Source organism: Phascolarctos cinereus, unplaced genomic scaffold (genome assembly GCF_003287225.1).
Source record: "Phascolarctos cinereus isolate Bilbo 61053 unplaced genomic scaffold, phaCin_HiC Scaffold_726;HRSCAF=1367, whole genome shotgun sequence".
Taxonomy (NCBI): domain Eukaryota; kingdom Metazoa; phylum Chordata; class Mammalia; order Diprotodontia; family Phascolarctidae; genus Phascolarctos; species Phascolarctos cinereus.
Window position 1 is genome coordinate 118,313,914 of NW_027556098.1, and position 22,660 is coordinate 118,336,573.

At 41.1% G+C, this 22,660-nt stretch overlaps 1 protein-coding gene across 2 annotated transcripts in view; it reads right to left on the reverse strand.

Moving 5' to 3' along the window:
• Nucleotides 1–22,660, reverse strand: part of SLC12A8 (solute carrier family 12 member 8) — a 168,171-nt gene that overhangs the window by 14,378 nt on the left and 131,133 nt on the right. For both annotated transcript variants that reach the window (XM_020985999.2, XM_020986001.2), the window contains exons 9-10: nucleotides 12,160–12,306; nucleotides 5,512–6,148 (exon numbers count right to left, since the gene is read on the reverse strand). In XM_020985999.2, coding sequence (XP_020841658.1) covers nucleotides 5,512–6,148; nucleotides 12,160–12,306 — 784 coding nt within the window. The remainder of the gene's footprint in view (nucleotides 1–5,511; nucleotides 6,149–12,159; nucleotides 12,307–22,660) is intronic.

The window sequence follows — 22,660 nt, forward strand, 5'->3', positions numbered from 1 at the left end:
CCTTATGATCCTGTCTACTGAGTACACAGCAGAAGTTTTGGAAGAGGACTTTCATGTTCTGGTATGAGTTTGATTTCCAAAATAATTTTTAATTTAAATTGTATTTTGTTGATGCCTTTTATATTTACATTGCAGTCATTTCCCATTCTCTCGTTCCAGGCTGAATCATCCCTTGTAACAAAGAAAAACAATTCAGCAAAAACATCTGATACACCAACATTACCTGACAGTGTTTCTATACTAGTTCTCTGCTCTGAGGGAAAGGAGGAGGTATGGCTCATTACCTCTTCTCTGGAACCTTCACTGGTTTTCTCCATCACTCAGAGTTCAACTTCCTTTAAGCCATTTTAATTTTCATTGTTCTCATTATTATACTTATTGATCTGTTGGTTCTGTTTATTTAGCTTTACATCAGTTCATTCAAATCTTCCCAAGTTTCTCTGAATTCCTCATATTCATGTCTTCTCACGGTACAATATTTAGTTACATTCACATGCCATAATTTCGTTTGCTATTCCCCAATCAATGGATATCCACTTTTTAATAGTTCTTTGCTAGCACAAAGAATGCTGCTTTCAACATTTTAGTATATATTGGTTCTCTCTCTTTTTGACTTTCTTTGGGTATATGATCAATAGTAGGATTGCCAGGTCACTGGATATAAATTTTTTTGGCACTTATATAATTCAAATTGAAATCTAGAATAGTTCAGCCACTTCACAGCTTCACCAACAATGTACCAGAGTATCTGTGTTTCCATAGCCCTATCATCACTTATTATTCCCAAGTTTGTTTTTTTTTTTATGTTGGCCAATATGCAAGGAATCATGTAAAACTTCAGCATAATTTTCATTTCTCTTAGTTGCACTGATTTGGAGCATGTTTTCATGTGGCCATTTAGAGTTTATCAACCTTCTTTTGAAAACCTTATACATATCCTTTTGTCGCTTAGCTATTACAGAATAGCTTTTGATATGATTATTTGTGCCAAATCCATGTATATATTTGAGTAGCAAATTTTTATCAATGTTATTTGATGCAAATATTTTCCAACTATCATTTATATTTTAATTTTCACTGATTTTATTCATGCAAAAACTTATTTCATGTTATCAAAATGGCAAATTTTATCTTTTATGCTATCTTTTATCCCTTGTTTAGTTAGTATATTGTCTGCCAGCCATTTACACGTACAAAGCTGTAAAGCTAATTTCTGCCAAGCTGCTTTCCATTTTCCCCAGAAGTTCTTATCCAAAAGTGATATCTTCAATAATTCATGATCTTGCATTTATCAAAACCTGTTTTCTATTAGTAAATATTTATTAAATACCTTCTATGCACAGTGTATTGAGATAATAAATGAAGATATTAAAAAAAAAGACGTGGTGTCTCTATCAACCAGCTTAGAGTTCCTCTTACTTCTCCTGCTCCATATCTTCCCCTGGAAAGGAGGCTGATAAGTAGTAAGAAAGGAGGAAGGAAGGAGGGACGGTGAAAAGAAAAAGATGCTTAATTAATTCATAAAAACAGACAATTGATTCCTGAATAATGGAGCATAAACTATATAAAATCTAATACCTACCTTGGCAGGGAAGGATGATTCCAGAAACTAAATGTGATAGAAGAGGCACCTTCTTAATTATGGGCTTGTTCAAACCAAAGTTTCTAAGGATTGATTTCACTTGCTAACTAACCATGACAGAGGTCAAAGGGTATATGTTCTCACTATAGCAGTTTCCTCCCCTGCTCTCTGATTCCTCAGTGGGTATCCAGGTGAGGCCCTGGGCTCCTGGGATAAGTCTGATCAAATTAACTTGCTCAGGGATGTGGAAAGCCTAGGGAACTGTTTTTTTTTCTCTAAGCTTGTTAATTGCCACAGAGAAACCACTTTTATGTCTATTTTAAAACTTTGTTATGTTACACTGAAATGTCTTTTAAAATATGCGTTTTGGTTTGATGTCTTTCATAGTGAGCAGTCTGGATCAGAAGCAGCAGGCTACATACATAAGAGACTGGCAGTGGTTGATAAAAAAAAAAACCCAACAAATGTATGCTAACTGCTTGTTCTTTTAAAGTTACCTGATGGAGGGGAAAGATCAGGCTTGGTTAGCAACACTACCCAAGTGCTGGGGAAATTGCTATTAAGGAAAAGGTCATAGTGATGTTTTTGCAAGTCTGCTGGCAATACATATGTGTGTGTGTGTATATATATATATATATATATATGTATATATATATATATATATACACACATATACATATATATGTATATATACATATACATACATATATAATACATGTATTATACAAAATAATATATGTAATATATAACACACACAAATATGTGTGTATTGATATGTATATGTACATATTTATATGCATTTATATACACATATATATCTGTGTGTATGTACATATATATGTATACATACTTTTTTGATTTTGTGCTTTGTCACGAGAATCTAAAGAAGCAAGGGAAAACATTAGCAACTGACATTTCCATGAGAAATGTTAGGTTGTCAGATTAAGATTTTTCCTGCTAGGGTAAAAAAAAACAAAACTCAAAAGCTAGAGAAAAGGGACCCATAGGAGAAGGGGGAGTCAAGTAGCCCTGAAGGCTTTGGTCCCTAAAGTATCAAGCCTAGAGATGTATCTATAACCCCAGGTGGGCTTATGACACTTAAGAAAAGACTCAAGATGAACTAAAAATTCATTCTCTGTTCAGGTCTGAAGGAAGACAAAGATTAGATAAAGCAGTGACTGCAAAATTGAATTACACTGGAGATATTTTTATTTCTTTAAGTCTTGCTCTAAACTCTGTATCAATTTTTAAAATACTATAATTAATGGCTAGCTAACATCCGTTTTCATGAAAAATTCTATTTTTGATGGAAAAAAGAATAATTCAGTAGAAAAGCTTTCACATATATACACATATATACATATATATATATATATATTTAATACATTCTTTGCTAATCAGGTAATTGTATTGAATACACAAAACATTTGTGATTATAGCAGTTCATCAAATTTGGTGGTCCTGAACCCTAGGATTTAAATAAGTCCTCAAGACTGCCCAAAATGTAGAGGAATGAAGTCAAACATCTAGGATCATATAACTATTACATATCAAAGGTAGTCAATCATACTTAGCTGAAATAATGCTATTTGGACCATGAGGGGATATACCAACTTAGCACTGTCTTGGTGACAATAACCTGATCGCTCTATTAGTACTGATCAATCAATCAATCAATCAGTAAGCATTTTTTAAGCAGCTACTATATTCCAAACACTGTGCTAGCCTCTGGAACAAAAATGAAACAGTCTCTCCCCCTCAAGGAACTTGCACTCATGTACATATATATGAAATACATACAAAGTAATTTTGCAGTGAGATAAGGCAGCAACAGTTGGAAGAATCTGGAAAGTTTCATATGGAAGGTAACCGGATTCATAGGATTATGGATTTAGATCAGGAAGAGACCTTTCAGGCTACTGAGTCTAGCTCCCTCATTTTACAGATAAGAGACAGATAAGTTAAGTAATTTGCTCAGGGTCCTACAGATAGGACCTGGAGCAGGAGTTGAACTCGGGTCTTCTTGACTCCATGTCCAGTACCCTGCCCACTATCTTCATGGTTTCATTGATCTGACTGTTGAAAGAAAGTAGAGATTCTAAGCTAAAGTAGCTACATGACCCGGTGAGTAGAGCTCCAGGTCTGAAGTCAGGAAGACTCACCTGGCCTCAGACACTTAACTAGCTGTATAAAAAAGTCTGGGTAAGTCACGTAACCCTCTTTGCCTCAGTTTCCTCATCTGTAAAATGAGCTGGAGAAGGAAACAACAGACCATTCCGGTATCTTTGTCAAGAAAACCCCAAATGGGGTCACGGAGAGTCAGACACAACTGAAATGACTAAACAACAATAGGGAGTCTAGGAGAATTGTGTGAAGAAGAACTATGTATAATAAGGCCCCAAAAGGGGACTGGAACTAAGTTGTTACAGGTTTTAAATGCCAAACAGCAGAGTTTGTATTTGACTGCAGAATTACTAAGAGTCACTAAAGTGGCTAGAGCACTGAGCTTGGGGTCTAGAAGTTGTTCAGTCACTTTTAAGCCTTGTTTGACTCTTTCATGATCCCAATTGGGCTTTTCTTGGCAAAGATACTAGAGTGGTTTGCCATTTCCTTCTCCAGCCCATTTGACAGATGAGGAAATTGAGGCAAACATGCTGAAGTGACTTGCCCAGGGTCACACATCCAGCAAATGTCTGAGGCCATATTTGAACTCAGGATCTTCCTGACTCCAGGCCTGGTGCTTCACCTACTGAGCCACCCAGCTGCTCTAGAATTCTACAAGACCTGAGTCTTCTAGAGTCAGACATTTATTAATTGACCCTGAGCAAGTCAATTAATTTCTCTCAACCTCAGTTCCCCTCCTCCAATGGATTATTAGATCTTTGAGGACAGGGACTTCGTCTTATCCCTCTTAGATCCCCAAGCCTTAAACACATTATGTACTCCATGAAGTTTTACCGATTGATTATAGAACATGGCAAACTCTTGTAATATCAACACTATTTTAATACATAAAATTTTATTTTTCTTTTTTAAAAAAAGAGCATCATTAGTAAATAGGTTAGATTTTTGTCTTTTTGGGTGATGGCACAAGTTGAAGTACTCTTTCCACAACTATAGGTGCATCAGATTTTGTATTTTCTTAACAGTGTGATAGCTTTGCATGAAGTGAATTAGTAGACATGATCTGCTCTCTGTTCCTGTGGGTGTCTTGAGAGGAAACTGCATGAGATGCTTTCTCTTAATTACTACATGTAGCAAACCTCAGTGAAAGGAAGTATGGCATACAAAAAACAACCCTGGGCTCTAAGGGAAAAGATCTGCGTTCCAGTCTTGGCTCCACACTAGCTGTCCGCCCATGGATGAGTCACTTTACCTCCATGAGACTTAGTTTATTAGTCTGTAAAATGGAGATATTAATACTTTCCCTATTTACTTCTTGGTAAGAGTCTTGAAAAAGAAAAAAAAACACTTTTTGTTAGGTTGTAAAGCAATGTATGAATGTGCTATATTCCCAGGGAGACCATGTTCAGAAATGCTTGACTACCTTGAATAGGTGTGATATCGTAGGATGACAGTAGTGAAAACAGAAGACCTGCATTCAAATCCTGCCCCGACACTTACTCTTGTACCTATGTGACCTTGGGTAAAATACTTCTCCCTGAGTCTGTTCCCCGCCTCAAAAATGAGTGGGCTGGATTAAATGCCTTCTGTGAGTTTTGAGATTTTTTTTTAGCTTTAGAACAACGAACCTATGAAGGTCCTTAAAAATACTTTCTTCTCAAAAGGAAGACATTAGTGGCACATACCATAACACAAGAGCATCATTAAACCTGGCCTCAGGTGCACCTGAAGAAAGCAAAGCAGCTGAGTAGAAACAGCAAACCGTTCCAGAAGGGGAGGCCCAAATCCCTTTATAAAAATCTTACCTTGTCTGTCAGGTCCAAGAAGCTGTTGACTTTCACCCAGCAACTGGTCTTCATGGTCTCCCTTAGGCTGGGACGAGGAGCTCTGCTGGGTGAAGCGATGCTCTTCTGCCTCGGCGGAGGAGGCAGTCACCACCCGGGAGTACGTGGGGAAGGATGGAGAAGCAGGGGAGTTGAGGTCCAAGAGGAAGCTCTCCTGCAGAGTATGCTTTGTCACTTTCGGGTGTTTCACCTTCTTCTTCTCCTTGATCCCCTCTCTCTCTCCTTTCCCAGGACCATTCTGGCTGAACCTGGTGAGGTGGAAAAGCTGATCCAGGTCTTTGGTGAACTCCAACAGGGTACCCTCAGGGCTGGCTTGGAAGGGGCCTTCGGAGCCGTAGCCGGGCCCTTTGTCCAGCATCAGGTGCTCCGAGCAGCAGGGATCCCTAGAGCTTTTCCTCCTTCCCAGCTCGAGCTTCTGGTTGGGGTTGCAGGGACTCATAGACAAGGAGAAGTAAGAGTAGTCTATGGCAATATAAGTTAGCATGAAGTTGACGGTGACAATCGGAGCCAAGACATTCACCTGACCCATGAAGATGAATGCCATGGTCACCAGGCTGGTTAAGCAAATGGCAGCCACAGGTGTTCTATTGCGCCCTCTCTGCAACAAGAACAACAGCAATAACCTAAGCACAATTCAGGTGCCCCCTCCTACGGGGGCCCCTATCTCGATTCTCCTAGTCATTAATGTTCTCTCCCTCTTGACATTATATTATAGGATCATAGAGGCTGTGTGGTGTAGTGGATAGAGAACTACCCTAGGAGCAATAAGACCTGGATTCAAGCCCCGCCTCTGATGCATACTGACTGTGTGACCCTGGGTAAGTCACTTAACTTCTCGGAACTCTCTAAGACTATAACTTGTGGAGATAATGCTGACCTGCATTAATACAGGGAATTTACTCACCCAGAAATTTCCTATGCCAATGAAATCACAGGTCCAGTTCCTGTTGCTCTGATAAGATTATAGATCTAGAGTTGGGAAGGAACTCAGAGGTCATGTAGTCTGACCACTTCATTTATAGACGAGGAAAGTGAGGCCCAAGCAGGTTTAGTCATTCACCCATGGTCACATGTGTAGTAACCCAACATCAGAGGAAGAACTCAAACCCAGGTCCTCTGACTTCAGGGTTAATATGCTTTCCATTATGCCCAGTAGTGGGAGCTAGGTGACAAAATACATTTTGTATTTATTTGTGTACATTGTAATCCTCCATGGAATATAAGCTTCTTGAGGGCAGGGACTATTTATGTCCCCATCACCTAGTACAGTGCCATGCACATAGTAGGCACTTGATAAGCCTTTCAGAAATTGAATTAATGCAAAAGAGAAGCACATTTCTACTACATTTTCATTTCCCCCCAAATCTTACCCTTTTCCTGATTTTCTAACACCAAAGTCTTAGGAGATACAGAAAGAAAATAATTATTCTTCCCTTATTACATGTGGGAAAACAGAAGAGCACAAGAACTGGCACAAGAACTCTGATTACAGAGATATGACCCATTTGCTGTTATTTTTCCTTCATTCTCAAGGAAGACCGATGACATCAAGAGGGTGATGTCTTGACTTGCATGCGAGTTGGACCCACTTAGGGTCCAATGCCTTGACACCTATCTGGTACAGAGGGGGAAGAAACAGTAAATGTGAACTAATGACCCTGCATTTGGTACAGTATAAATATGTAGTCATATTTGTTCTAGCCAGTTTTTCTATTTGCAAAATGATGAAGCTGGATCACGTGACCTCTAAGATTCCTTCATGTCCTAATGTTTTATGAACCTTCTATGAAATTGTTGTGAACGAGACTGGGATCTTTATTGTGCCCTTATAGGTTAGAAAGTACAAAGAGAAGAGCCAACATGCTCCTATCTTTACAAAGAGTAACGTGCCAACAGATGAGCGGTGGTGTTTTGGGTGAGGAACCTGTGGCCCTCTAGGTCCTCAAGTGCAGCCCTTTGACTGAATCCAAACTTCACAGAACAAATCTCCTTAATAAAAGGATTTGTGGCCACACCCAAGGACCTAGAAGGCCACAGATTCCCCACCCCTGGTTTGGTGATGGCCTCATGGTCCAAACAGCCAAGTTTCCCATACATGTGGCTAACTAAGATGGAGGATTAACATCTACTCGACTAGGCTTTGAAAAAAGCTAATATATCCAAACATAATGAAAAATTAAATAGGTACAGAAGGATTTGGAGTAAAATCTGAACCTGTAAAGTGTTTCTCATTTTTTAAATAATATTTTTCCCCAATTACAAAACAATTTTTAACATTCTTTTTTAAAAATTTTTAATTACAAATTCTCTCCCTCCCCTCTCTGAGACAGTAAACAATCTGATATAGGTTATACAAGTGCAATCATGTAAAACATATTTCCATATTAGTCATTTTATAGAAGAAAACTAGGAGAAGGAAGAAAGGAAGGAAGAAAAATAGTAGGCTTCAGTCTATAGTATTCTTCAGTCAGACTCTATCAGTTCTTTTTCTGGACATGGATAGCATTTTTCATCATGAGTCCTTTTGGAGTGTCTTGGATCACTGCATTGTTGAGAACAGCTAAGTCATTCACAGTTGATCATTACACAATGTTGCTGTTACTGTGTACACTTCTGCTCGCTTCACTCTGTATCAGTTCTTGTAAGTCTTTCCAGGTTTTTCTGAAACCATCCTGCTTGTCATTTCTTATAGCACAACAGTATTCCATCACAATCATAGACTGCAGCTTGTTCAGTCATTCCCCAATTGATGGGCATTTTCTCAACTTCCAGTTCTTAGCCACTACAAAAAGAGCTGCTATAAATATTCTTGTACAAATAGGTCCTTTTCCTTTTAAAAAAAATCTCTTTAGGATACAGACCTGGTAATGGTATTGCTTGATCAAAGAGTGTGCAAAGTTTTAGAGCCCTTTGAGCACAGTTAAATTGTTCTTCAAAATGGTTGGAACAGTTTACAACTCTACTAACAGTCCCACATCCCCTCCAACATTTATCATTTTCATTTTCGGTCATATTAGCCAATCAGATAGGTGTGAGATGGTACCTCAAGAGTTGTTTTAATTTGCACTTCTCTAATCAATAGATTTAGAGCATTTTTTCATATGACTATAGATAGTTTTGATTTCTTTGTCTGAAAACTGTCTGTTCATATCCTTTGACCATTTATCAATTAGGGAATGACTTGTATTCTTATAAAATGTCTCAGTTCTCTGTATATTTGAGAAATGAGGCTTTTATCAGAAATACTTCTGCTTTCCTTCTAATTTTGGTTATATTGGTTTTGTTTGTGCAAAACTTTTTTAATTTAACACAATCAAAATGATCCATTTTACATCTCATAATGCTCTCTGTCTCTTGTTTGGTCCTATTCCCATTGATTTTTATTATTTACCTTTATTTAAAATAATTCGGGTCTCATTCCCAAGCTTTAGTAGAACTTCTTTAAACTCGACTGAATCTTGAAGCTTCACATCCAAAAAGCCCCTTTTCAGAGCATTTCTTTGGCTTTGATGCTTCAAGGATGTGGCGCGTCATTTCTTCTTCATTTGCTCATGTCTTTGTTCTCTTTAGTAACAGAGCCCAGCCTTTCTCTGCCTTCAGCTAATCCATGGACAAGTGTCAGTTTGTCTTTTTCTAAAACCTCTCTCCCTACATATGATGGCATGGGAAGTAAATGCCTAGGAAGAAATAAAGACAGCATCTCATTGATTCCTCTGCTCTTATTTCTTCCTGATTCTCCATCCACATAATAACAAAAGAAAGCAATCTGTTTTAAAGCAGCGTAATGCTGCTGGCACAAGCAAAATCCTGATACTGCCTTTCCATCAATCAGAAGATTTTTTTGTTTCAATTGCTTTATTAATTTGCTCAAAGCTTCTCCCCTCGACTCCCCATCAAGACTTATGCTGAGTTATGGGTAGAACATGATGTTGAATGGTTCCCATTAGCAACCAGGTCTAACACAAAGAATCCAATAGCTACAAATTGCTTGGAAAATTAGACAAATGTCTGCTTAATCCAGAAAATAAATTTTGAAATATTGCAAGATTTCCACGGATCTGTGATCTCATTAATGTGGGCCACACATCTGCTCTCTACACTTCCTCACTTGGTGAACTCATCAGTTCCCGTGGGTTCAATTCTCATCTCTTTGCAGATGATTCCCAGATCTACATATGTCCGGTAGAGATGATTTCATCCTTTGCACTTTGTATCCCTAGTGCCTATCAGAGTGCCTGGCACACTGTAAGCACTTGATAAACGCCTGCTGATTGATTGATTCAGTCCTAGTCTTTCTTCTGTCCTGCATCACCAACTGCCTTTTGGACATTTCAAACTGGATTTCCCACAGACATCTCAGCATCAACACTCCCGTAACAGAATTCATTCTTTCTCCTTCCTTTTCCCCCACTTTCTTCTGAACTTCTCTATTACTATGATGACAGAAGCAGCATCCTTCTAATGACTTAGGGTCACAACTTTGTCATCATCCTCTACTCCTCACCTCTCACCCCAATTAGTCAGTCGGATGCCAAACTTTGTCACTTCAATCTCCACGACATCTATCACATACATCTTATCTCTCTACTTGGGTACACAGCCACTCCCCTTGTTTAGGTCCCCAACACCTCTTAAATGGACCATCGAAAGAGCTTCCTAATTGTCTCCTCTTCCCCCTAAGTTTCTCCCCTCTCCAATCCATCCTCCACTCAGCCACCAAAGTGATATTCTTAAATGAAGGTCTGACCACATCATTCCCTCTTCAATAAACTCCTATTATTTCGAGAATACGCAATAAGCTCCTCTACTTGGCATTTAAAGCTTTTCACCCCCTCCACCCACTCTGCAATCCTGCCACAATCCCGGCCTCTTGTTCTTTCTCACTCATGACACTCCATTTCCCATCTCTGCCCTTGCACTGGCTGTTCCTGATGCCTGGAATGCACTTTCCCCTCTTAGAATCCCTGGCTTTCTTTAAGACTAAGCTCAAGGCCGCCTTCTGCAGGAAGCCTTTTCTGGTCCCCAAAGCCACTACTGCCTTTTCTTCTAAGGTTGTCTGTATCTACTTTTGGAGGTCTCTGTATATACTTACACGTTTATATTGTTTGTTGTTGTTGAGTTGTTTCAGTCGTGTCTGACTCTTCATGACCCCTTTTGGTTTTTTACTTGTCAAAGATACTGGAATGGCTTGCCATTTCCTTCTCCAGCTCATTTTACAGATGAGGAAACTGAGGCAAACAGGGTTAAGTAACTTGCCCAGGGTCACACAGCTAGGTAAATGTCTGAGGCCAGATCTGAACTCAGAAAGATGAGTCTTCTTGACTCCAAGCCTAATGCTCTATCCACTGTGCCACCTAGCTGTCCCACATGTTGTTTATGCCATTAGAATGTAAATTCTTCTGATGGAGTCTGAATGCAGACTGAAGTATACTATTTTTACTTTCTTTATCTTTTTCATGGGTTTTTTTTTCCTTTTGGTCTGTTTCTTCTTTCATGACATGATGAATATGGAAATATGTTTTATATCATTGCACATATATAACCTATTTAAAATTCTTACCTTTTTAGGAAAGGGGAGGAGAGGGAAGGAGAAAATTTGGAACTCAAAATTTTTTTTAAATGAATGTTAAAAAAAAAAGAACGTAAGTCCTTTGAGGGAAGGGACTCTTTTCACCTTTTCTTTGTATCCCTAGCACAGTATCTGTAACATAGTAAGCATTTAATAGATGCTTGTTGATTGATTATCTCCTTTACCAATCTCCTTTGTTACCACAGGCTCGTCAATGGGGAAGTGTTTTACATAAGGGCACTTGATTACCCAAAGAATCCTGTGAATTGAGAGCAAGTGTTGTTCTCCCCACTTTACAGATGAAGAAACCGAGACCCAGAAAGGTCAAGTGATTTGCTCAAAGTCATACAGCTAAAAAATAGCAGGATTAAGACTCAAAGCCAGGCCTTCTGTCTCCAAATTTGATGCCCTTTGCACTGTTAATTCACTGTCTGCCCAAGGGACAGAACTGGTCAGAGCTATGAAGAAATGTACTGACTAGATTAGGACCAATCCAGTAGTCAGAAAAGAAAAGAAAAATCTTTTTATTTGATACAATGATAAGTGGGCTGGAGGGTAGGAGTTAAATTCTCTGACTCCCATATAAACCCTTGGAAGGATTTCCTCTGTGGTTTTCTGTCGACCCCACATAAATCAGCCAGTGAATTGAACTGAGGGAAATGACCACCACTGAATTCCAGAATAAAATGTCACTGATCCATATAACCGGGAAACTATTCCCCAAAGGTATGCATGTTGGGGGCGAGGGGATCTATTTATTCACAAGGCAGTGTGATATATGAAAAGAGCCTTGGATTTGGAAGAACATGGCTTGAATCTCAGCTCTGCTTATACACCTATGTGGCCTTAGGTAACTTATGTAACTTCTCTGGGTTCCAGTTTCCTCTTCTTTAAAATGAGAATGAATTAGCTAATTTCCAAGACCCTTTCCAACTCCCAATCTGTGGGCCTGTGGCCAAGATACTTTCAAAACTGTTGCCTCTCTGGAGAGGTCAATGCAAATATCACCTCCGTCACATCTTTGCCCCAGCACGACTCACCCCATGCCCCAGAAATGCCAATGCTGGAACCACTTTCTCTTGAGCAATGCACTGCAGAATACGGGGGGCTGCATACAGACCCCCCATACAGGAGGCCAGTGATGAGATGTACAGTCCCAAGAGGAATAGGAAGCCCACTAAAGACACCTGGAAGAGAAGGGGGTTGAGACAAGACCAGAGAGGGAGAGAATAAATGAGCTACATTTGAGAACAAGTACACCCAGCCAACTCCAGAATCATATGAAGAAGCTCATGTCCCAATCACCATCTTGTAATGGCCACCCTGGCTCCCTGACCTCACAACCCTCTAGGTCCAGTGTATAGAGCCACCCTCAACTCACACACCTGTATGTATGGCCTACTACGTGCCTAGCACTGGGCTAGGTTCTAGGAATCAAAAGACAAAAACAAAATAGCCCTTGTGCCAAAGAAGCTTACATTCTACTGATGTATTTCTCAAATGGATTTGTGATCTCTTCGATGAATGTTCTCTCCAATGGTGCAGATTGCACCCCATCCATGCCTGCCCCTCTTGTGTGACTTTTGTCCTCCCATAACTGATGGGCTGACGGTTTTTGAACACTTCTTCCGGAAGAACTGAAGCAGAGTCTCTCTTTTAGCTCTTCTGCATCCCTGAGAATACCTTTGCTCAGCATTTGCTCAGGATTCTCAATGGTTCTCAGCTCTGTACTTTTTCTTTTTCTGGCTTTGGAGTCATTTGTAAGATGTTCCTATCATTCTTCTGAAGGTTGACTTTGCATCTGTGCTATGGCATTCTGTTTTCCCCTCACTGGGGCAAGCTTCCTCCTTGCATTAAAGACGTTTTTTGGCCTGTACAGGATTCTCTGCTTTGCTAGTCAGCATCACCTCCCTCCCCTCCCTCCACCTATAATGCCCGTGCTTTTTGGCATAAATTCTTTCCAAGTTTTCAATACAATATTTTTATTGTCTCCTACCTTCCTGCGAGCTATTTTTTTTACATTGCCATTTTTCATTTTTCCTTACTAATTAGTGCCTGCTTTTTTGTTAGGGTCCTATTGTCTATAAATGAATGGAACCTTGAGATGGATTGGTTTGGCTTTGGTACAACTTAATGGTGTGCCTAATTAGCTTTTTAAAAATTACTTTTCACATGATGTATTGGAAAGAGCGCTGAGCTTGGACAAAGGAGACCAGAGGCAGAGTTTCACCTCTGCCCATTTACAGCATGAGTGACTCAGGTCACATGGGGATGATAGTGCTGACATCACCTATTTCATATGGTTGTGAGGAAAGCATTTTGTAAACTGAAAAGCAATACAGAAAGCTGGGTGATGATTCTATAGAGAATCTTCCTTCGTCCCCCAAAATATATGTACCTCAATGTACCTCTGGGCAGCTACATGGCACAGCAGATAGAGTGCCAGACCTGGAGTCAGGAAGGCTCATCTTTCATGAGTTCAAATCTGGCCTCAGATGCTTACCAGCTGTGTGACCCTGGGCAAGTCACTTAACCTTGTTTGCCAGTTTCCTCATCTGTAAAATGAGCTGGAGAAGGAAATAGTAAACCATTTGCCAAGAAAACCCCAAATGGGGTCACAGAGAGTCAGACACGACTGAAGTGACTGAACAAAAATATATCTGTCTGAAAAGCAGTAATGTAATTGTGAGTTTTGACAGATGATGAAACACAATTCCCTCCTCTCAGGAGAGGGTAGTGGAACACAGATTCAGAATGCTGCATCCTTAGTCAACCACAGCTGCTTTATCAGAAAGTTTTGTTTGATTGTTTCTTTTTTACAAGGGAGGCTCAGTGGGGGAGGTGGGGAGGTGGGAGGGTATTACATCAGGAAATGACTACAATATATATTTTTAAAGCCTTCAATAAAACTTATTTTTAAAAAGGGGTTTTAAGAATGCTAATGTTTTCAAACAATCCTGGGACGGCCAACTTAGAGTCAGGAAGAAGGTGTTGAGAACAGGATATGTGAATTACGTGGCAAGGGATGGGGGTGGAGGGATGCGAGATTGAAGAATGAAAGGTATTGAACTTTTGGGGTCCAAGTGATGAGGGCAGAGGACCAGAGATCTTAAAGCATATTTTAACAAAAGGAAGTTGTTTATAGAAACTGGGAATCAGAAAGTCAAATAATTTGATGCAGATGGGAGGGATTTCCAGGATAGCCAGAAAGGAATATTGATCAGTGAGTTAGAAAAGGATTAGAAGAGGGGACCACTCACTGTGTGGAATTTTTCCAGGCACAGTAGATTTGGGAAAGAGAGCCACCAGCTCAGGAAGGTTTCTGTGAATAGGACAATGGGGGACTATTATCAGTGCTCAGAATCTCAAACAAGGCCCTTGAAAAGCAGTCTGGCCCAGACTCAGAGGTAAGACCAGTGGGGCACAGACAGAAAGAACCTGAAGCTGTCCCCTTTTCAAGTTCAATCTACAGTAAACCAACACTCTTTAACCCTTAAGCTCCCACTCCTTCCATCTCCTGATGAGGCCAACTGAAATCTAGCCTTCACCTGAGGCACCACAGTCTTGGACAATCTGATGTTGCCTGATTCTTCCTTCGTATCCTAGAACCATAGGATGAGGTGGTCTGCTGCTTCCAGAGCCTAGACTTGCTACTATCATTCAACACCATCTCTTCTAGTCTCATTACCTTTCTTCACGTATTGGCCAGACAGTCGGTCATTTCAGCAACATCCTGTCCTCTGCCCTTGCCCCTCTACTGTTCTCATTCACTTCTGTGCAACCTTAGGTAGCCCCCATTCTCTTCTCTTCCTCTCTCTCTCTCTCTCTCTCTCTCTCTCTCTCTCTCTCTCTCTCTCTCTCTCTCTCTCACACACACACACACACACACACACACACACACTTTTTTTTTTTAGGCAATTGGGGTTAAATGACTTGCCCAGGATCACATAGGTAGTAAGTGTCTGAGGCCAAATTTGAACTCCTGACTCCAGATCCACTGCTCTATCCAGTGTACCGCCTAGCTGCCCTGTATAGCCTCCCATTCTCAGCCTTCTCTTTTCTTGTACCACAAATCTTACTGATGAATGAGGTCCACTGCAAATTGATGCTAGCTAACTTAAATTGGACCTTCTAGAAATCCTTTTATTCATCTCATGGTATTCCTATCGCACTCCCCCAGCAGCTGTTTCAAATTGTTTTTCTTTCTTCAAGTACCCAACTCTCTACCTCATCCCCACTCTTTCTCAGCAGATAATTTTTAAAAAGAGTGGGGCCCTCCAATATGAACTCTGCCATTTCCCTTCTTCCATGGCTCAAAATGTATGCCTTTGCCCATTCTCTCCTCCTTCCTTCTGATCACTAAGGATGAAATGGCATTCCTCTTTGCAAAGGCTAATTCTTCCACCTGTATCCTTGATGACCTCTCCTCCTATTTCTGGGACTTTAGTTGGGCAATCATGCCCACACCATCATTTTTTCTCTATCCTCTCATGGTCTACTCGCTCCTTCCCCTCTTCCCACGAATAAGCTCAGGCCTCCTTTTTCCTAAAAATACCTTCCCTCCTTCTGTTCCTTTAGGTGCTATCTCTTCCTTATTGCCAAATTTTCATAAAGAATATTTTATACCCACCCCCATCCCCCCCACCCCACCCCCCATCCCCGCTTTCACTTTCTTCATTCCTTACTCTGTAATCCTATGTAAGAAGGCTTCCTCTTACTGAAGCAGCTCTCTCTAAAATCACCAATTACCTCTTAGTGGCTAAATTCAATAACCTTTTTCCAGTCCTAATCCTTCACCTTGACCTCTCTATAGTATTTAGCATTATAGACCATTCCTCTCCTCAATATTTTTTCCTCTTACGACTTCAATAACAGTGTTTTTTGGGGGGGTAGGGGGGTCTCTTTAGCTCCCTAGTCACATTTTATCTTTCTTCCTTATTGGTCCTTTTTTCTTCTTCCACTCTAAGACTGTCCCCAGTCTTCTTTTTTTCTCTCTGTAACTTTTCCATTGAGGATCTCATTCACTCCTATGGCTTTAATTGCCCCACTAGGCAGATGACTCTCAAATCTAGATCTCTTCCCCCCACCCCACTTCTCCTCTAGGTTCCAGTCTCCATTTCTAATAGCTTACTGGTTGTCTCCTCCTGAATACCTTGTCAACACCTCAAACTCAAATGTCAACCAGCATTTCTTAAGCACCTACTATGTGCAAGTTGCACTATGCTAGGTATTGGTGATACATAGATGAAAAATGACTCCACTGCTGCTCTCAAGGTGCTTATAAATTGAGTAGAAGGATGTGACTACAGGTTCTGTAGTGAGCATAATAATGTGTTAGATATGTTGGAGCTTCCCTTCTTTACAGGGGAGCAGGACAATGGAGTCACACAACAACCAGCCAGTTAGAAGGATTTCTGAGGCTCAGAGATGCTTGACGTACCAGTGACCCTTTGTGAGTGAACTCTAGCCAAATTTGGAGATACCTGTAGCTTCCAGAAACCACAGAACCAGCCTTGATCAGCTCAAGAGCAACCTTGAGCAGAAGCTGCAGACTCGAGACATTGCATGGGACTTTCTAAACCTCATGCTGCCCAGCTCATTGTGTCTACAGGTGTCTTCTCCTTTAACACCGTCCTTCGCCCCCCATGCAAAACCCTTTCAAAAGGAACTATATTACCTCACTCTTTTTCCACTCTCCTTTGAATAACTGAGAACTCTCCCTCTCTGCTCTATTATAGGATCTTCTCTCCCTTACAAGCCTTTTTTTTTTTTGCTTTTAGGCAATTGGGGTTAAGTGACTTGCCCAGGGTCACACAGCTAGTAAGTGTCAAGTGTTTGGTCTGAGGTCAGATTTGAACTCAGGTCCTCCTGACTTCAGGGTGGCGCTCTATCCATTGCGCCACCTAGCTGCCCCTACAAGCCTTTTTTCATACCATAAATGCTTTGTAATCTGTGATTGGACTCTGTTTCATTTCAGGTCTCTTTATGAGCCTGCAGGTTTTTTGTTAAGAAGACATATAATTACAACTGAACTTACCATCTTCCTTCCAAACCCTGACCCACCGCCTCACTTCCCTCTTTTTCTTGGTGACATCACCTTTCTCCTTTGATCCTTCCTATGGTTCCTACTTCTACAACCTCTTTCATGTCAAACACCTGTTTTCACTCATATTGACTTCTATCCTAGCTATCTCTTGTACTACAGTAACAGCCTCCTAACCGGTCTCCCTCTCTCTGGTCTCTGTCCTACCTCCTCTAATCTATCCTTCATACAAAGCAATCTTCTTAATGTTACTCCTATGTTCAAGAATCTTCAGTAGCTCCTAACTACCTACAGGATAAAATGCCAAGTCCTTACTGTGGTATCCAAGCCCCTTCTTCTCTGCTAGCTTTCTAGTCCTGTGTCTCACTATTCTTTTTTCACATATTTATGTTTCTGCCAAACATGACTGGATTACTAGGCATTCTCCAGTCTCATCCTGATCTCTTTCACCTTGATATATTTGAATATGTCATCACCTATGTCTAAAACAGATTCGTGTCTCATCTTTGTCTTCCTTCGAGGTCCAACTCATGTCACCTCTTCTAAAAAGTCTTCCCTGACTCCTTAACCCCCAACTAGAGGTGACTTTTCCTTCTCTGAATCTCTCCTGCCTCTCTATATGATGTCTTCTATTCATTTATCTTATTTTATCTTGTATTATGACTATTTGCTTATATGTCCCAGCCCTTGATTAGACTATAAGCACCATAAGGACAGGGACTCTGTCATTTTTTATCTTTGTACAGTGGCCAGCATGATGCCTTGCCCATAGTAGGTTTGTCCATAAGTCATCAGTCATCTATTAAGCTCTCACTATGTGCCAGGCATGATGCTAACAGCTAGGGATATAAAGAGAGGCAAAAACAAAGTCCCTGCCCTCAAGGAGCTTACATTCTAATGGGAGAGACAACATGCAGACAATTATGTACAAATGAGATACATACAGCATAAATTGGAGGTAATTTCAGAGGACACTTAAGAAGTTTGTTGAATTGAACTGATATGGTCTTGCTTCCTCAATGTCCAAGAAAATCAAGGGAGAATATTACAGCTGAGCCCCATGTAAAAGGATGGAGGTAGAAAGAGACATGGGCACACAATCCTCTCTCCTTATCAATCAGTCAGCTAGATGGGCCAGTGGATATAGCACTGAGCCTGGAGTTAAGAAGACCTGAGTTCAAATCTAACCTCAGACACTCTGACCCTGGGCAAGCCACTTAACTTCTGTTTGCCTCAGTTTCCTCATCTGTAAAATTTAAATAACAGCACCTACCTCCCAAGTTTGTTGTGAGGATCAAATGAAATAATAATTGTAACGAGCTTAGCACAGCGTCTGGCATCTAGTAAGCATTATATAAATGCTAGCTATTATTATTATCACCTATTGCCATCCCCCCCCCCAAAAAAAGTGCTGCTAGAGATATTTTGGGAAATTTGGAAACTCCTTATCAATGACCTTTTTGGGGGAAGAGCCGGTTGGGGTATAGTAGAGGAATCTCTGGGGTAAGCAGCATGGACATTTTAGTTCCAGTGAAGACTTTTAAAGCAGAGATTGGGATGTGTTTGGAGGTAACCAGGAAAGAGCCACTGGATCAAGAGAGGTTGAAAATTAGAGATCTGGGATTGAGAACATAAACAAGTAGAAGGATTGACCTTTGTGAATAAGCATTTACCAAGCATCTACTGGAATCAAGAAGACCTGAATTCAAATCTGACCTCAGACACTCACTAGCTGTGTGACCCTGGACAAGTTGTTTAACCTCTGTTTTCCTTAATCCACTGGAGAAGGAAATGGCAAACCACTCCAGTATCTTTGCCAAGAAAAATCTATGGACTGTATTGGCATGCTGTGGGCCATGGGATCCTGAAGAGCTGGGCATAACTGACCAGCTGAATAACCACAAGCATCTACAAGTTGCCAGATGCCAGGAGCCATGAGGAACCTTGGAAGTCGTCTAATCCAACCCCTTCATTTTACCAATGAGGAAACTGAGGCCCAGAGAGGTTAAGTGATTTGATCAGATCACAAATCACATAGATTAGTAGAGCTGGGCTTTGAACCCAGGTTGTCTGACTCCAATTCCACTGTGCTTTCTCCTGTGTACCAATACTGAAGATGGGAGCTAAGGAAAAGTTAAGGGGAAAGACCTCGGTCCCAAGGTCACAGTCTTGGAAGGAAAGAGATTCTTCCTCCCTTCTGGAATTCTCCTGGGTGGTGGCAGTGGAAATCACCAGAAGCCGGCTGCCGAGGAGTCTGCGTTGGGAGAGTTGCCTAGGGTGGGTTTGTCATAGTTCACCCACAGATACTTCCTGTACCAGTTCCTGCTCACTACTCAGAACCCAAAGCTGTATATTTCCGTCCTTTGTGGGCTCTACATCTACCTGTGTCAGGAAGCAGTCATTTGGCCTATCTAGAAACCTTATCTCCATATCTCATCCTAAATGAGCTATTCTAGTGTGTTTGTGTGTGTGTGTGTGTGTGTGTGTGTGTGTGTGTGTAATTCACTTCTCCCCATCCCTCCTACCTGGCCTATTTTAGAAGCTTCCCTAACCCCATTAAACATTTTCATCTCAGTTTCCTTATGCTAGTCAAAGGATCTTTAGTCAAGCCCTCCTGCCACATCTCTATGATTTGAGCATGGAATTTCCACCCACAGAGACTCCATGGTCCTTCCTTTGTTTGACAGAATTTTTTTTATCTATCCCTGTTTATTTGGTTCTGCCTTCTTCCTGCCCGTGGTGGGCTGCTAAGGCTCTTCCATTTAGATTGCAGCTTTTTAAAGGTTCAGAGGGACTCTCTAGTGAATTCTGTTATAAAAAGAAACAAGGTCAGCCTTGATAAGAGTGGAAACCACCTGTCTCATCAGAGCACTTCTTGAGAGTTGTGTTCTGTTCTGGGGACCATTTTTAAGAACGTTAACAAACTCAAGGTGTCTGGACACCTTGAATAATGCAGGGGCAAAAAACTGTCATACAAGGATCAATTTAAGGAATTGGGGATGTTTCAAACAAGAGGAAATAGTCTTAATCTCTATGGCTCCAGAGAAGAGAATTAGGATCAGTGTGGCAATTACAGGGAGAATGATTTCAGTTCACTCCATTGAAGCATTTCTTAATCGTAAGAACTGACAATGGATTGGGCTGCCTTGTGCAGTAATGAGTTCCCCATCACTATAGAGCAGAGGATCATAGATTTAAAGCTGGGAGGAACTTCAGAGGCTCTCTAGTCCAATTTTACTGATGGGGAAACTGAGGTCTAGGGAGGTTAAGTGACTCTCCCATGATCACACAGTCAATAGGCATAAGATGTGCGATCTAAGGCTGGATCTTCTAACTTTAGGTCCACTAGGTAATGCAGTGAATACAGCACCAGCCCCGGAGTCAGAAAGGCCTGAGTTCAAATTTGGCCTCAGATACTTACTATCTATGTGACCCTGGGCAAGTCACTTAACCCCATTTGCTTCAGTTTCCTCATCTGGAGAAGGAAATGGCAAACCACTCCAGTGTTGTTACTAATGAAATGGAGTCAAGCAGAGTTGGACACTATACAACAATCTCTAACTTCAAGGCCAGGCTTCTTTTGAATCAAGGCTAGACGGCTACACATAAGGGTTATCACAGAGGGTACCCTTCATTATGTAGTAATTTAAAACCTGAGGTCTCTTCCAACTCTGAGAATCTATAATTCTACAAAGGTATATCCAGTAGCCTTCTCCCTGGTGGAATTTAAGGGGCAAGAAGGTCCCTTTACCCCCAGAATATGTCTCTCCATTTGTTCACATATGCCTGCAATTCCTTTCATCTGAAAAGAACAAAACTTTTTATTCCCTGATTACAGACAAGAGTTAAATTGAAAATATCCCTGGGAGAGGGATTTCATTTATACTAAGAGATAAATGACTTTATCAACTCCTTTTATAAGGGCTTGGTTTGATAGAGGGATGGACAGGGAGACTGGCCAGTCCCTGACACATGATGCTCGATTTTAGGCAGGAGGGAAAGGTAATGAGGACAATTGGCTTCTCCACAATTGTGCCTAGGGACAGACAGGGAAGAATCCTTTTCTATCATGAACAATCTTTCCTTAATTTAATTGTTGTACAACTACAAACTTTCATTGACCAGGGTTTCCTAAATGGGGACAGAGAGGAAATGGGAAGCTGGGGGAACCTAGGGCAGTTAGGTAGCACAATGGATAGAGTGCTAGGCCTGGAGTCAGGAAGACTCCTCTTCCTGAGTTCAAATTTGGCCTCAGACACTTACTAGCTGTGTGACCCTGGGCAAGTCACTTAACCCTGTGTACCTCAGCTTCCTCATCTGCTAAAAAGAGCTGGAGAAGGAAATGGCAAACCATTCCAATACCTTTGCCAAGAAAACTTCAAATGGGGTCATGAAGAGTCAGACACTACTGAAAATGATTAAACAACAATAACAACTAGAGGGGGAATGGGAAGAGGAAGGGAAGAGAGTTTCATTTGTATTCTATCTCATGAAGACCAGGAGCAGAGTTTCCTTGCAATTCATCCCACAGAAGGGAAAACATAATAAATCCAAACCTAATAAAGCCCAGAAATTAAATGGCTAGTGAGAATCTTTCACCCCACTGAGCTTCTCTGAAATTAGCAGGGTATCTCAGGCCCCTCTTTTCTTCTAGGAACCCAAGGAGGGATGAAGGGACTGTTATGGAGAGCCCTGAGAAATAGCAAGATATTTACAAGTCTTGAGTTTCCAATGGTGCTAGATGAGGCCTGCTGAAAACCTGTTTGCTAAAACATGCCACTGTGGAATGTACAGAATTCCCTAATCTTGTTAGCCTTCCTCTCAGTGCACAGTGCACTAAATCTGAAAATAAAGGGGTACTTGCCCAGCCAAGAAAAACACTGGGCACCGCAGAGACTTTCCATGCGAGCACAATGTCCTGGAGAAGTCAGAACAGGGCTCATACCATAGTCCATGGCCTCCGCCCTAGTTGGGGTCTTTGCCTTCACCCTATCTCTAAGGTCCTTCCTCTTCTTGTTCACTCTTCTCCTTTCTCTGCTCACTGGCTTCTTCCTCAGAGTGTGGGTAGGGGTAAAGGGAGGACAGGAAAATCACAGCTTCTTACACACAGCTCTGGAGAAAGGTTTGCTGATGGCAGAGGTTGGAACCATTGGTTAGTGTAAAGTGTTTCAATTCCTTGTAGATTTCAACCTCCAAGGTTTTTCCTTCTTCCTACGGTCATTGGTGATGGAAAGCAGATTATTGTTAAGTGATAGCCTCATCACTTCCAAGTCTAGAAGACTCTTGAAGCACCTCCTTTTATCCAAGACTCAATACAGATACCATCTCCTCCCCAGAGCCTTCCCTAATTCTCCCTTCTCAGGTGAAAAGGGATCTCTCCCTTCCCAAATTTCTTATAGCACTTTCCCTGGGCCTCTCCTTTGGACTTATCTCTCTCTCGGTTGTATTGTCATCTATGTGCTTTTGCCCTGTAGACTGTAAATTCCTGGAGAATAGGG